The 15,400-nt window shown below is 45.7% G+C and overlaps 1 protein-coding gene and 1 pseudogene across 3 annotated transcripts in view; both read right to left on the reverse strand.

Annotated features, from left to right (window-relative positions):
* Window positions 1–6,815, reverse strand: part of LOC101992814 (zinc finger protein 260-like) — an 11,835-nt gene extending 5,020 nt beyond the window's left edge. The window contains exons 1-2 of one of the 3 annotated variants that reach the window (XM_005366905.3): window positions 6,605–6,815; window positions 1,712–1,892 (exon numbers count right to left, since the gene is read on the reverse strand). In XM_005366905.3, the coding sequence (XP_005366962.1) occupies window positions 1,712–1,849 (138 nt within the window). In that variant the 5' untranslated portion in view covers window positions 1,850–1,892; window positions 6,605–6,815. Of the gene's footprint in view, window positions 1–1,711; window positions 2,858–6,514 lie in introns of those variants that run through there. The other 2 variants (XM_026789046.1, XM_026789047.1) reach the window with 2 other exon arrangements.
* A 3,024-nt stretch (window positions 6,816–9,839) lies between these two features.
* The window catches only part of LOC101993289, an 11,747-nt pseudogene continuing 6,186 nt past the window's right edge, over window positions 9,840–15,400 (reverse strand).

Below are 15,400 nucleotides of genomic sequence, written 5' to 3' on the forward strand. Positions count from 1 at the left end.
AGCAAAAGCCGCGGTTTCAGGGAGGAGGAGGAGACAGTGGTAGCAAAAGCCACGGTTTCAGGGAGGAGGAGGAGACAGTAGCATCCACAATGTCTGAAAAGTGGCTGTCACCCGGAGACACACAGGGAGGTAGTCTGGGGTGGGTCAGAGGTGGGTGAAAAGGGTTTGGGCTTTTCAATTTAGAGTCATGGACTGTCACTTAAATAATTAACTTTAGGGAATAAAGATCTTCCCATTTAACAGGCTGGTCTTCCTATTGCACCCAATCTGTCATTCTGATGTGGTTCTGGAAGGCTCTGCCGGCAGCAGCCCTGAAGATGCAGAAGCAGCCAGAAGGGCGGGCACTGAGGCACCACCACTCCTCCTCCTCCACCATGGCTGCTGCGCCACACAGAGAAGCACTGCAGAGCTACACGGGGTAGGATTTGGGGCTCATGACCCCTGAACCCAGTGACTTTAGCATCACAGGAGAGGGGTTACCAGCATAATGTGAACCTGACAGGATATAATAGTGCAGGCATGTTACCACTGTGAAATGTTCTTACAAGAATAAAATAAAGCCAGGCGGTGGTGGCGCACGCCTTTAATCCCAGCACTCAGGAGGCAGAGGCAGGTGGATCTCTGGGAGTTCGAGGCCAGCCTGGTCTACAAGAGCTAGTTCCGGGACAGGCACCAAAGCTACAGAGAAAGCCTGTCTCGAAAAAAAAAAACAAAAAAATAAAAGAATAAAATAAATAAAATAAAATTGGAGTCTGATCCTTTTCCAGACAGAAATCTCCAGAAAGATAAAATGACAGCCAAAAATCATCTCAAAATTTGCAAGACAGTAGCCATATTAACTACAAACAGATGGAATCAGCTTAACAGCATACTTAACTTAGCTCAACATATCTGAATTACTATTTTAAAATGCTTAGGTTTATTTAGGCTAAAGAAAGGGCTCAGCAGATAAGAGTGCTGGCTTCCAGGGATCTGGGTTCAGATCCCAACACCTACATGGTAGCTTACAACTGGCTAGAACTCCAGCTCTAGGATCCAATGCCCTCTTTTGGCCACCATGGGTACTTATTGTACGCACATAGAAACACAGGTATACAAGCAGGCAAAATATCCATACACACAAAATAATATAATTTAAAAAAAATTAAGGTACTGAGCTTTGAGAAGCCAATGTGTAGCTATGAAGTGGGAGAGAAAGTCAAAGGCTCAGGGATCTGAATACATGTGGGGTGAAGACCACGCTGCTAGGTGTTAGCTTGGCATTGAAACATTCCCTCCTGGAGGAAGGGAGGTTCAGGAGACCACTCCTTCGTGTTATATAAACATGTAAGCTGGGCAGACAGTGGGGAAGGAGGTGACAGGTGGTGATGGTGTGGCTGTCTAAGTGCCCCGTGCCTCTGAAGGCTGCACTTCATACAGCTACCATAGTTAATAAATACAAAAAAAAAAACCTCTCTGGTTTACCAAGCTAAGCTAGACTTGGATTTACCTACTTCTTTGTTTTGTCAGTCCTCTGGGTTGAACAGAAATAGACTCACCAGGAAGTCATAGATGGGCAGATAAACCTAACCCTAAGAAGTATCCCAGTGAGCATGCCAATGACAAGATGAAGGAATGATGAGGTTTCAGTCTCCGGGACAGGAATCCAATCTGCTGCTTCTACCTTCTGCAATCTAGCTGGGAAAATGGAACCCGGGGCATCTCTCCTCACCTCACACAATCCATTCTGCTCTTCTGCTCCTAACCTCTGGGGCATCTGGCAGAAACTTGTGTCAGTAGGCATGTTCTTTGCGGCTTCTACTCTTGGTCTGCCTCTGATTTTCTCAGGATTCTGAAGATACTTCGGCATGTGGGGGATCCACGTAGAGTTGCAGTGCAGCGATCAGCCTCACCTAGAGGTTTGGAAAGATACCAGAAAACCCTGGAAAGTTCATGACCATATCATCACTCACCCAACATTTGCCCAGAGCAAAAAAAGCCCAGAAATGTCCAGTTCTTCCCCTCACCTCTTAACTGTGACCACAGAAAGGTATTAAGGAAGGTGATGTAAAGCAAAGATGAGGTGTTGCCACTGACAGTGGGAATTTGATGCAGGATGAAGCTCTTCAGCTGGGCAGTTCACAAGATGAAGAAATATCAGCTAGTTATCAGCTTATTTCCCAAACCCTCTTCCAGCTGTACGCCAGAGGCACTCCTACACTTGGTGTTTTAAGAGGAGGCAAATGAAGCTGTGCTATATTCCTTAATATGACCCAAGGTCATCAAATAGAAGAGAAGGGGATCAGTATATATCTGACTTAAACAAAATGGCACAGTGCCCCAGTTCGTGTTTTCTTGTTTCTAGACACTATTCAAACTTAGTGATGCACCGCACAGCCTGTTCTCCTCTGATATATCTCTGTAGTTTATGCCCACAATTCCCTCCTAGAGCAAAGAATGTATAGGCATATACAGAGACCAGGACCTCTATTTTGAAAGCCTAACCTTTCCTTCTTTTAATTTTGCCCCATTTTATTTTGTTTTATTTGAGCCAGTGTGCTATTGTGCAGCACAGGCTGACAGAGAACTCACTGTATACTCCAGGATGGCCTTGAGGTCAGTGACTGCTCCATCAGCTTGTCATATACAGGTACCAACAGCCCTCTGGCTGATGATGCATGTCTTTCCTGATGCAGCCACTCAGACCAATGCCTTTCAGTGACCTCCAAAGATTGGCCACAGGACTGCTTCCCAGCCACCGACATGCCCCAGGACACTGAAATTATGGCCACCTTGATAGGCAATAATTTCCCCTCAGAGTGTTATTTCTTTTTTCCTTTCTTTTTTTTTCTTTTTTTTTTTTTTTTTGGTTTTTTGAGACAGGGTTTCTCTGTAGCTTTGGAGCCTGTCCTGGAACTAGTTCTTGTAGACCAGGCTGGTCTCGAACTCACAGAGATCCGCCTGTCTCTGACTTCCGAATGCTGGGATTAAAGGTGTGCACCACCACTGCCCAGCCAGAGTGTTATTTCTTTGTTTCCACATAACCACAAAAAACTCATAACACAGGGGTTCAAATAACAGACCCCAGGATGGAAGCAACATTGATGTTGTTTTCTTTCTTTTTGAGGTAGGGTCTCATGTAGACCTGGCTGGCCTTGAACTTGCTATATAACAGAGGTTGCTTTTGATATCCAGATCATTGTGCCTCATCCCGCGGTGCAGGGAATGCATGTGGGCTCCACCAAGCCTGGCTTGGAAGCAACATTGAAATAAACTAGGAGAAGCTACTTCTGTCATCCATCCCTGGAGGCCGGCTATGCAGGAACAGCTCACACTTCAAAGGGTGGAGAAACAATTTATTCTGGAGCCAAGTGTTCCAATGACCTGGCAGTGCAGATTCAGGTTGTCCAAATACCACGTTCCATGGCATTTTTGTAGTAAGAGAACAGAATGAAGCCATAAACCAAAGCACTTCTAAAGTACATTGGTGTGAGCCAAAAGATACCTTGGGGCAACGGTGCTCAGTATGTGGATGGCAACTCCCTTGGGGTTCACATATCATATACTTAACATCATGATTCATAACAGTAGCAAAATTAGTTATGAAGCGGCAGTGAAATAATTTTATGGCTGGGGGTCACCACAACATGAGGAACTGTATTGAAGGTCGCAGCATCAGGAAGGTTGAGAACTTTAGAGGGTAAAGGTGCTTGCCAACAAGCCTGACAACATGAGTGTGATAGTTTGATGCCCGGTGCACACCTGGCAGAAAGAAAGAACTAACTTCTGATAGTTGTCCTCTGACCTATACATGTACATGGTCCTACATTGTGCCCACACAGCACACAGACACACACAGAGACACACACACACAGACACACACACACAGACACATACATAGACACACAGACACACAGACACACACACACACAGATAACAAAGACCCTGTCTCAAAAAGTCAGACAGAGAGGGCTTGAGGAAAAGACTGGATGTTATCCTCTGGCTTCCATGCTCACCTGTATACATAGATGTAACCACAGTCAAATAAACATGTGCATAACACACACACCAAAACAATGACAAAAAAATGGTGACACCGTCAGAGAGGCAGGTTACAGTAAGGTGGGAGAATCTCTATACCAGGCCTCACATGCTCTCCAATGGCATTCCTAGTTTTTCAGGTGTTGAAAACTAGTGGGCTGGTGAGGTAAAATCCATAGGTGGATATTGACTAACTGTTGAGGGGACAGAAGACAGCTAAAGACATCCAGACTGCATACTGTAACATACACCCTCTCTACAGCCTCTCTAGGACTTCCCAGTTCATCAGCGTGAAGGACCTTCATGCAGCACAGGTGCGGTTTAAACCGAACTTCAGTTGTAGACCTAGAACCCCAGCACTCCAGAGGCAGGGGCCGCACAACCGCAGCTGAGGTCAGACTAGTCTACAAACTGAGTCACAGGCTAGCCTGGGGTACATAGGGTACCCCGTGAAAGGAAGGAAGGAAAAGAAACGGGGCTCACGGTTAAGAGCGACTGTTGCTCTTGCAGGTGTCTCAGGTCAGCACCTATGTGTGGCTCACAACCCCCTGTAACCCTGCTTCCAGGGGAACACACAGTCAAACACTCATATACATAAAATAAGTCTTAGAAACAACACAGAGGGAGAGAGAGAGAGAGAGAGAGAGAGAGAGAGAGAGAGAGAGAGAGAGAGAGAACTGTTTTTCCTTAAAAAACAGTGTGTACATCTTCTTCACTTTGGCTCTGCCTCTACGGCGCTGTTCCAATTCCTAACCTATTTCATCCCCAGCCTGGCTGTCAATGTGTAGCGATCCTCTCCTCTGCCTCTACAGTGCTAAGACTGCAGGACAGCAGTGCCACCACACCCTGCTTGGCTACTGTAACGCACAACTACCATTTCTAAACCTAGACTCCAAATCAGAACACCAGACACAGACATGGGGTCATTTTACTTCTTTTCTGCTTAATGTAACCATCTTCTGCTTTTTGTTTTTCCTTAATTTTTTTTTAAAGAAGCCAGTGTCTTAGTTAGGGTTTCTATTGCTGTAAAGAGACACCATGACCACAGCAACTCTTTCTTATTGATGAAAACATTTAATGGAGGTGGCTGCTTACAGTTCAGTGGTTTAGTCCATTATCATCATGGTGGGGAGGATGGTAGTGTGGTGTGCAGGCAGACATGGTGCTGGCTACATTTTGATCAGAAGGCAACAGGAAGTGGTCTCAGTGTCACATGGAGGGAAGCTTGAGCATAAAGAAAAAAAAAGACCTCAAAGCCCATCTCTACAGTGACACACTTCCTTCAAGACCACATCTACTCCAAGAAAGCCACACCTCTTAATAGTGACACTGCTTTGGGGTCATTTTCTTTTAAACCACCACATGGGGATTAGTTGGAAAAAGTAGTTTACGGGGTGTGTGTGGGGGGGGGGGGAGCTTAGAGAAAAAAATTTAAAAGCTTTATTCTTCTTATTCAAAAAATGTAAAATTGTGCACGCACTCGTGCACGCGCATGTCTCTGTGTGTGTTGTCTGTCTACGCATCTGTGCATCGAATCAAGCAGTGCTCTGGAGGCCAGAGGAGAGTGCTACAGCCGCGAACACAGGCAACCCTTCTGTGCTCTTCGTCCTCACCGGTCTCTTCAATAGGTTTACTAGATGGGGCTGCAGAAACCCAGGCTTCTGCCCCCAAACCTCTTTACAGCACCAATCCGCTGAACTGTTAGTCACCTCTTCTTACCATATCCACAGTCCCAAGCACAGGCCAAACCTCCGATCAGGCCTCACATCTGCAAAGGATCCCAATAGTTATGTAAATGGACAATAGGAATTGAATTAGGATTAGTTTTTTTTTTTAAATCCATAAAAAAAAAAAACAACTCCACCTCTATAAAGGAAATATAATACGGGGAAAGGAAATGCCCTGAACACCTGGGGCCAGCAAGGCCAGCAGCAAGGCTCTGTCCCAGCTCAGGTGACATCAGACATACCTTCAGGGATCTCCCGTCTCTCGTGCAGCTCCCTCTATTGTCAACACTGCTTAGCAAACACAGATGGAGGAAACTGTGTGCCCACTTTGGACCAAAAGGTTAAAAAAATTATTTTCCCGTTTTCACCTACTCTTTGGAGTTTTTCTCCTCTCGCAGGCCAGTGTTTGACCAGGAGCCAGGGCTCCAGTTACCAGCTACTCAAACACTAGCAGACCAGAAGGCAGCTCGCTTGCCTCAAAGCAGGGCACCCGGGCCCCAGGGCTCCATCGCTGCCTGAGCAGCCCTCTCGCCGGGCTCCTAAGGCAATCACGGCATCAAGCTCGTCCTGAAGCTCCCGGCTCCCACCCTGGATCGGCTCCTGCAGCGCACACTCACTGAGTCCTGCCCCGAACGTCCTGACACGACAATTTTCACGGATGAACGTGAGAATTCCCACAGGAGAGCACACTGGGAAGTGACAAAACACAGAAGACGCGGAAAACCACAAGCACGGAACGAAACCGAATCGAACGACCCCCACCTTACCCACGCATCCCCCTGCAGCCTCCGCAGCCGTCGCTCGGCACAAACCAGCGCTGGGCAGCACAGCGTCCGCCCTGCCCCGCAGCCACTCACCTCACTGCACAGCACAGAGAGCTGTGCGCACGGCCCGCCGGGCCGCGACTTCCGCCCGCAGCCACCCACGATACCAAGAGTTCGGACTCCAAACACCCACGCTGTCCTGGCAACGATAGCTGAAGCGAACTACCTAAAGATCTGAGCTGATGTGACGATTCTTGGCCACTTCCGATTTGAATAATGGTTTCTTCAGCCCATTACCACATCCCCCCTCGTGGATGATGCGCATGCGCACCACCACTAGGGAGGTCAAGCTTGCCAGTAGTTACTATGGCTCATCTGGTGGTTTCTGTGCTTTCAGAAAGTGTCACCCACACTCCAGTGACAGGGAAGCCACCATCAAAGTGCGTCAGTTCCATATAGCCAGGAGAATGTGATACAATGAAAGTCCAGGACTGTCTCACACTGTCAGGGGTTTGCGTTACTACTTGTACGCTTATCTTTTTCTAAGAGACTGTGATACTACATGTTGCTAAAAGTACCCTTCCCCTGTATCCGATTTATTTTATTAGATTTATTCTATGTATTTTGCCTGCATGTTGAGCTCACAGCATCCAGGACATCTGCAGGAGCAACACGTTCCCTTTTACCACGGAGCCATCTCTCCTTTTCTTCACATTTTCTCTTTATTATAACCAGAACTTAAAAGGGTTCTTGTTTTTGAGATGGTCTCATTATGTTGGCCTGACTGGCTTGGAACTGGCCAAGTAGTTCATTCTGGCCTTGAACTCTCAGACATTCTGTGCCTCTGTTTCCTGAGTCCTAGGATTAAAGGTGTGTGTCACCACACACACCCTTTCTGATCTCTCAGAGGTTGGAAACTGTGTGGGGTTATTAGGAACAGGAAGTGAAGCCATGTGGAATATTAAAGGTGAGACTCTGAGATGAACCGTCATGTACTTCACACTGGGGAGTACTTCATACTGGGGGTACCTCATGGTTCCCAGAGGATAGCCACCCGCTTTTCTTAGGTTACATAACAGAAACAGTGTAGATCTAGACGGACAGTGGAAACAGTGGTGGATGGAGAGAGACCGGCCAGTGGGGACAGCAGCTAGTTCTGTAGTGAGTGCATTGGAAGGCCTAATGGGGTAGGAGAGCAAAGTCAAAGACTGTGAGTCATCTCCAGGGTAAACACATTCCAGCCCTGGGTGGCCTAGAACAGTAGTTCTCAACCTGCGGCAAACCTCTAGTTCCAAAAATCTTTACATCACAATTCGTAACAGTAGCAAAATTACAACTATGGAGTAGCAACAAAAATAATTTTATTGTTGGGGTCACCACAGCATGAGGTACTGTATTAAAGGGTCACAGCGTTAGAACAGTTGAGAACCACTGGGCTAGATTACGTAGACCAGGCTGGCCTTCAACTTACTCCGCTCTTCTTGTCTATGCCATTCAGATGCTAGGATTACAACATGCCATCATACCCGGATCACAGACAATCCCATTGAAAACAGACTTCAGGAGTGATGATTCAGAGAACACAGTTTCATCATCAAAGGTACAGCTCTAGGGTACTTGAAGAGTGGGCTCAGCCATCACCATCAGAGGGCAAAATTAGAGTAAACCCCACGAAAGTTAGTATCATGCAAACGTCAATCTCCGCTCCCCATTTATCTGCTACTTATAAGCACATCACTGTTGCTAACTAGACCCACGTACTGCGTCTCGGCACAACCTTGTCCTTCTAGAACTGAGGTTTTAGTCAGTAAACCTTGCACAGTGCTCATTTGTCTTGCAGCCCAAACCACAGCTGTTCACCAGGATGAAGCATTTGCCTCACAGGAGCTGAGGAGCCACTGGACACACTCGAAGCTGAAGCCCGCACATACATAAAGTCAGAAGTTACCATCTGTGTATGACAGAGAACACGTCATCTTCCTGTGAATTTCATTTTCATGACCCATAAATTCTACTGTATTATACATCCATCTCTATGGATGGGCATCTAGACTGATCCTGTTTCTTCACTATTGTGTAAACATGGGGGTGTCAGGATCTCTGTGGCATGGTACAGGTTCCCAGGATGTATATCCAGAAGTGGCTGGGTCATGGGCTAGTTCAGGTTTCAGTAATTTCAGAAAGCACCACTAAGGCTGCACAGTGAGATTCTGTCTCAACATCCAATCCAATCCAATCCAATCCAATCCAATCCAATCCAATCCAATCCAATCCAATCCAAAAAACCAAAGGCAACAACAAAACCCCGGGCTGACTTCATTAGAGCTGCAGCGATCTACCTCCCCCAGCAGTCAAGAAAGGCTCCCTTTCTTCACAGCCTCAGCAGATTTGCTGTCAGTTGATAGCAGCTATTCCGAACAGAGTGAGAAGTTAGCTAAGGAGGCTAAACGCTTTAAAAGAATGTGACTGTATGTCTTCTTCAGAGAATTCTCAGCTCAGCTCCTTATTCCGTGTTTTCTTGTTTACAGTCAAGGTTTTCTTTTCTTTCTTTTGTTTTTTAACACTAAGAAATGACTCACAGGGAACAGGCTGCAGCATCTCAGGCATTTTTTTCTTAGTTCTCACAAAGTCTATTTATTTAGGTGGAATAGGCTGCTGCTTCAGTTGAACCCAGTTACCCTTCTCTTTGGCTCCCCCTTTCTGACTATTTTCCTTCATCTTTTTCAGGAAGATATTCCAATTTTTTTGCTGTTGTTGAGACAGGGTCTTTATTGCCCTGCCTGTCCTGGAACTCATTATGGCCTCGAACTCAAGAGTTCTGCCTGCCTCTGCCTCCTGAGTGCTGGGATTAAAGGCGTGCGCCATCCACTTGGCTCTGGATTATGGCATTTCAACTTCATAGAATACCACACTGCCAGTGAAGGTATGTATTTTAGAGTAGAAAACCAATATCCACACAGATGTGGTTTGCTTTTTATAAAACAAAGGATTATGTGAATACTCATGTATGTGTCACACCCCGGCAAATACATCCTGTCAAGTGCTACATTCGTAGCTCGGGGACCCCATGGTCTCTCCCGCAATTACTCAGTGCTACAGGGGAACAACAAACCACAAGCAGGATATACGCAAACGAGCGTGGCTATGCTGCATACAACTTCATTTCAAAAATGCAAGCAGGCATGGTGGTGCATGCCTTTAGTCCCGGCACTTGGAGGGCAGCAGCAGGTGAGTCTCTGTGAGTTCAGGACCAGCCTGGTAAGCCCCAGTTCTGCCAAGGTTACATAGTAAGACTCTGACTCAAAAAAAAAAAAAAAAAAAAGAAGAAGAAGAAAGAAAGAAAGAAAGAAAGAAAGAAAGAGAGAAAGAAAAAAGAAATCAATAGGCAGGCATGAGCATGAGCTTGCTCAGTGGCTAACGGCACATGTTGCCATGGCTGATGACTTACCTGAGTTCTGTTTTGGGGACCTGCATGCTGTTAATAAGGAACCAACTCCTGTAGATTGTTTTTTATCTTTCACACATGTGCCTTGACACTCGTGTGTGCACTTACACACACACACACACACACACACACACACCATTTACTGTCTTCTTGTGTGCATTAGAAGCCTGCACAAAACTATGAAGAAGTCTTCGTTGATTCTCTAACGAATGGCTGTTTTTTTTTCTGCGTAGCTCACTACGGATGGGACACGTGGAGAAAAGATAAGCTGAGCTACTCACAAAAGAGAAAAGTTACAGTACAAGGAGCAGTGAATGCTATAGAATTTCACTAATGGGTTTACCTCAAAAGTTACTTTCATATGATGAAAAGATGAATTAATTATTATTAATTATTGATAGTGGTATGAATAAGGGATTGGCTGTCAACACACATTAGACTCTTAAAAAAGAAACTCCTGTTAGGCAATAAATTCTGTGTCACGCCCCACTAATCTAAGGCAATACATATGTAAACATTGGTGTCATACAAAGGAAAGTGCAACCATACATACACATTAGACATACTTTTGAGAGATAACACCATCTTGTCCTTTCCTCTCTTGCATATAGAAATATTACTATCTAACAATTAACAGGAATATTGTTGATACAAAATCCCCCAAACTTTTCTATAGTCTGGAAACAATGTGGCTTTTGCCATTTTCTATAGAGAAACTTTTCTCAGTCCATTGCTTCAGGGTTTCCTCCTAGGGTGAAACCCATAATCATACTACAAATGTCTCTCACGAATAATGTGTTTAAGAAAGCAGCGCATATCTAGATAATTTAACGTAGAGAAGATATAACGTACAATACGTTCTTTTAAAACATTTTCTTCAAGTAATTTAAGGATTATACCTCAGGTGGAAACAGAGACTATGAACTGATTTCTTGGAGAAGAATTTCACATCTAAACCGAGCCTGTGAGAACCATGTCTGGTGTGAGCTGCTTGGTGTTTACTGCTATCAGACACGTGGCTGAAGGCCTCCCTCTTTCGGAATATAACAGTGTCTTCCCCCAGTGGGAATCCAATGTTGCACATCCATTGTGCTGACGCTGGATGACTTCTCGTCCTCTCTGCACTGCCCTGCGGATATGACGATGGCCTTCAGGGCCATGTGCTATGGAACAGTTTCCCATGGCATTCCTACGGCTTCTTGCGGGTGTGTGTTCACTGATGGCATTTCAACATGGACTTCTGCAGGAATGCCTTCCCGCACTGTTGACAGATAAAAGATCTCCCCCTGGTGTGAGTCATCTGGTGTCTGGGCAAAGAGGACTTATTGTAGAAGCCCTTCCCACACTCAGGGCACATGTAGGGTTTCTCGCCTGTATGAATTTGCTGATGGGATACCAATGCTGATTTCTGGATGAAGGTTTTCCCACATTTTTGACAGATAAAAGGTCTCTCCTTAGTGTGAGTTATCTGATGTCTATGCAAAGATGACCTGCCAAAGAAACCCTTCCCACATTCAGTGCAATGTAGGGCTTCTCGCCTGTGTGAATTCTCTGGTGATCTCGGAGTTGGCCCTTTGAAGCCAAGGCTTTCCCACAGTCACAGCATTTGTAAGGCTTCTCTCCGGTGTGAATCTCTGATGTGTTCGAAGGACCGACTTCTGACTAAAGGCTTTCCCGCACTCACTGCAAACATGGTGCTTTTCTCCAGTGTGAATTTTCGTGTGCAGATTGAGGGATGACCTCCGGCTGAAGGCCTTTCCACATTCGGAACATGCATATGGTGTCTCCCCGGTGTGAATGCGGAGATGCTCTTTCAGTTGGGAGGAATTACTGAACGACTTCCCACAGTAGCTGCATTTGTAAGGTCTCTCCCCGGTGTGAATTCGATGGTGCACTGTCAGTTGGCACGTATGACTGAAGGGTTTCCCACAGTAATGGCATTCGTGAGGTTTCTCCCCTGTGTGTGTCTGCTGATGTGATGTCAACTGTGGGCGCTGAAAGAAGGCCTTCCCACACTTGGGACAGACGAAAGGCTTGTCCCTGGTGTGAGTTATCTGATGCCTCAGGAAACCCGACCTACCATGAAAACCTTTTCCACACGCGGTGCACACGTACGGCTTCTCTCCTGTGTGAATCTGCTCGTGCTCTTCGAGTTGGTACTTGGAAGCCAAGGCTTTCCCACAGACAGTGCATTTGTGAGATTTCTCCACTCTGTGAATGTGACAATGCACATTCAGTGTGAACGAGTAAGTAAATGACTTCCCACGGTCGCGGCACTCGATGGTGCATCTTCAGCTGCAATACATAAGTGAACGCCTTTCCACAGGCGTCGCATCTGTGAGAACGCTGGCCCAGGTGGGCTCTCTGGTGCGTGCTGAGCTCTGACTTCTGACTGAACACTTTCCCACACTCCCGGCATATATGCTGGGTTTGTCTAATGTGTATCTTCTGGTGGACAGTGAGACTTGACTTGCGCTTGAAGGCTTTCCCACAGTCAGCACATTCATAGGGTTTCTCCTTCCTGTGGATCTGATAGTGGACTTTCAGTCGGGACGAACAGCTAAACAATTTCCCACAGACAGTACACTCGTAAGGCTTCTCCCCGGTGTGAATGGTCTCGTGAGTGCTGAGGATTGACTTCTGCTTGAAGGCTTTCCCACATACAGGGCACACGTAAGGTCTCTCCCCGGTGTGTATTCGATAATGCACCTTCAGTTGGGATGTATTGTTGAAGGACTTCCCGCAGTCGGGGCACTCGTAAGGTTTCTCTCCGGTGGGAATTCGATGATGAACCTGCAGGTTGGATGGACTGTGGGAATGATTTCCCGCAGTCGGGGCACTCGTAAGGCTTCTCTCCGGTGGGAATTCGATGATGAACCTGCAGGTTGGATGGACGACTGAATGATTTCCCGCAGTCGGGGCACTGGTAAGGTTTCTCTATGTGAGCTTCTCGATGGGAGGTCAACTCTGACCTCTGGAGGAAGGCTTTCCCACACTTGTGACAGACGAAAGGCTTTCCTCCAGCGTGAGTTGCCTGATGTTCGCTGAAAGCAGCCATGTCATAGACGACCTTTCCACATTCAGGGCATTCGTCTGGTTTCTCCCGAGGATGCCTTGTTGCTGTCTCAGTGTGTGTTTACGGGTGAGAACTTTCCTGCACTGGTTACCTTTGTGTGAATTCTGGCCTTCGTGAGGAATTGTGTGGTTAGCATTAGAAGAGTCTCCGATGAAGAGCTGACCAGAGGTAACAACATCTTTAAGCTGTTTAGTGATATTGCTTTGGTTTTCACCCTTTGACTCCAGGTTATGCCTCTCACTGTTTGTGGGTCCCTCCGGGGCTCCCTTTTGTGTGGAGATGAGGCTGGACACCAAAGGAGTGGCTTCCGTAGGCTCTTTCCATCCACAGCCTCTGTCTGTGCTCTGTGCTTTCTTGCTGAGGAGAGCACCGGCACTCCAAGGTGGTTTCCGGCTTTGCCGATTTCTTTTTATAGGGTCAGGATATTGCCACAGTCCTACGATAGAACACCACAGGGCGTGTGTTGTGATTTCACTCGCCTTACTCATTGGAAATGCTTCAGTCTCAGAAACTCTTGGTCGAGGAGCGGAAACCTCTGGAAGAAGAAGAGAGAACAGGCATAACGAACAGGAAGGGTGAGGAATCGCACAGAGCTAATAACAGTGAGGTACGGCTGACATTGAGTAGAACACAACCACATCCCTTACGATAAGCCAAACATTAGGTACAGACTTGCCAGACAGGCAGCTTTCTTTCTCTATGATGGAAACAGACTCATTTTGTCCCCAAACCACCCTCTAAGGCAATTCTAACTACTCTGCCTGTTTTACAGATGAAGAAATACTAATATGAATACTGGGGTCCGTGGTAAATGTGGCTTCAAATATTTGTAGGGAAGACTCGACAAAAACAGCACATTAATTTATATAGGGTACCTACACACCCAGAGCTTGGAGGGTAAGAAGTGGCACACTTGTGCCTTTTGCCCATATTTTCATCCAGTTAAGTACTCAAATAGTCATGTCCCCAGCTCTCTGTCTTACTCCTTCTAGGAAAGCACTCTCTCCTTGAGCTACAACTAAGATCAGAAAGTTTTTCTTTTCTAACATCATTTACATATATAGTAGCCTTTCCTTACTTTTCCAGTCTCACACTGTGATGTGAGAGTAGTTTAAAGCATCTGCTGCTTTTTCAAAGAACGGAGTTTAGTTTCCAGTACCTACATCAGGCAGCTCACAAAGTCCTGTTAACTCCAGCTCCAGGGGTCCAACATCCTCTTCTGAACTCTGTGGAAACCTCCATACATGTGGCATGTGTTTACACAGATACACACACATGCACACAAAAATAAATCTAAACAAGGAAATCCCACAACACCGCCCAAACACATCTAAGGGATATCGACAGACTATTGTCCATGGCATAGTCTGTACAATATTCCCATAGAAGTTCCTCAAAGAACAGACCACATGCTAGGTTACAATGCAACTCTGAACAATACGAAAAATTTGAGACAACTTCTGGTATCTTAAAAGACCATAATGGAATAAAATAGACACCAACAATAAGAGAAACTGCACGATACATGGACATAGAACAGCGAGTCTCAAAGAAAGCAGGGAGGATATTAAATCATTTCTGTACTCTTTGGATATAGCTAATGACAGTTCTAAGACAAAGTTGATATCTGAGGTATTTGCATTAAAGAAAGAAGAGAGAGTTCAACCTAATGATGCAACTAAAGATCTTAGAAAATGAAGAAAAAGGCAAAATCCAAAGTAGTAGATGGAAAGAAAAAGATAAAGATCAAGGCAGGAATTAATGAAATGGAAATTAACAGAACAATACACAGAAGGAAACAAATTGATAAATGAGGTTGGGGCTCAAAAGATGGCTCAGCTGTTAAGACCGCTGACTGCTCTTCCAGAGAACCCAGGTTCAGTTCCCAGCACCCACATGGCGGCTCACAACTCTTTGTAACACTAGTCCTAGGGGATTAGATGCCATCTTCTGGCCTCTGTGGGCACTGCATACAGATAGTGCATATACCTATGTGTGGGCAAAACACCTACACATAAAAAAAAAAACCCTCTAGCTAAACTGACACAGAGAGAAGTCTCAATAAAATTAGAAATGAACAAGAGGCTATTACAACTGATTCCAAACACACACAAAAAACACACTGGAGAAATCTTACATTAAAAAACCTGGAAAATTTAGAATAAATGGTTAACAACTTTTAACAGACTGAAGATCTTAATGTAATGCATGAAAGCCTGAAACTGCTAAAGGGAGACAGATGCAAAACTCTTAAAAATGCAGGCATGGCCTGATGAAGGTTAATATTCAGGAGGATGCCAAAGGAGACAGAGACCCACAGTGGAGCACCAGACTGAAATCTCAAGGTCCAAATCAGGTCCAGAAGGAG

This window comes from Microtus ochrogaster, unplaced genomic scaffold (genome assembly GCF_000317375.1).
Source record: "Microtus ochrogaster isolate Prairie Vole_2 unplaced genomic scaffold, MicOch1.0 UNK14, whole genome shotgun sequence".
NCBI lineage: Eukaryota > Metazoa > Chordata > Mammalia > Rodentia > Cricetidae > Microtus > Microtus ochrogaster.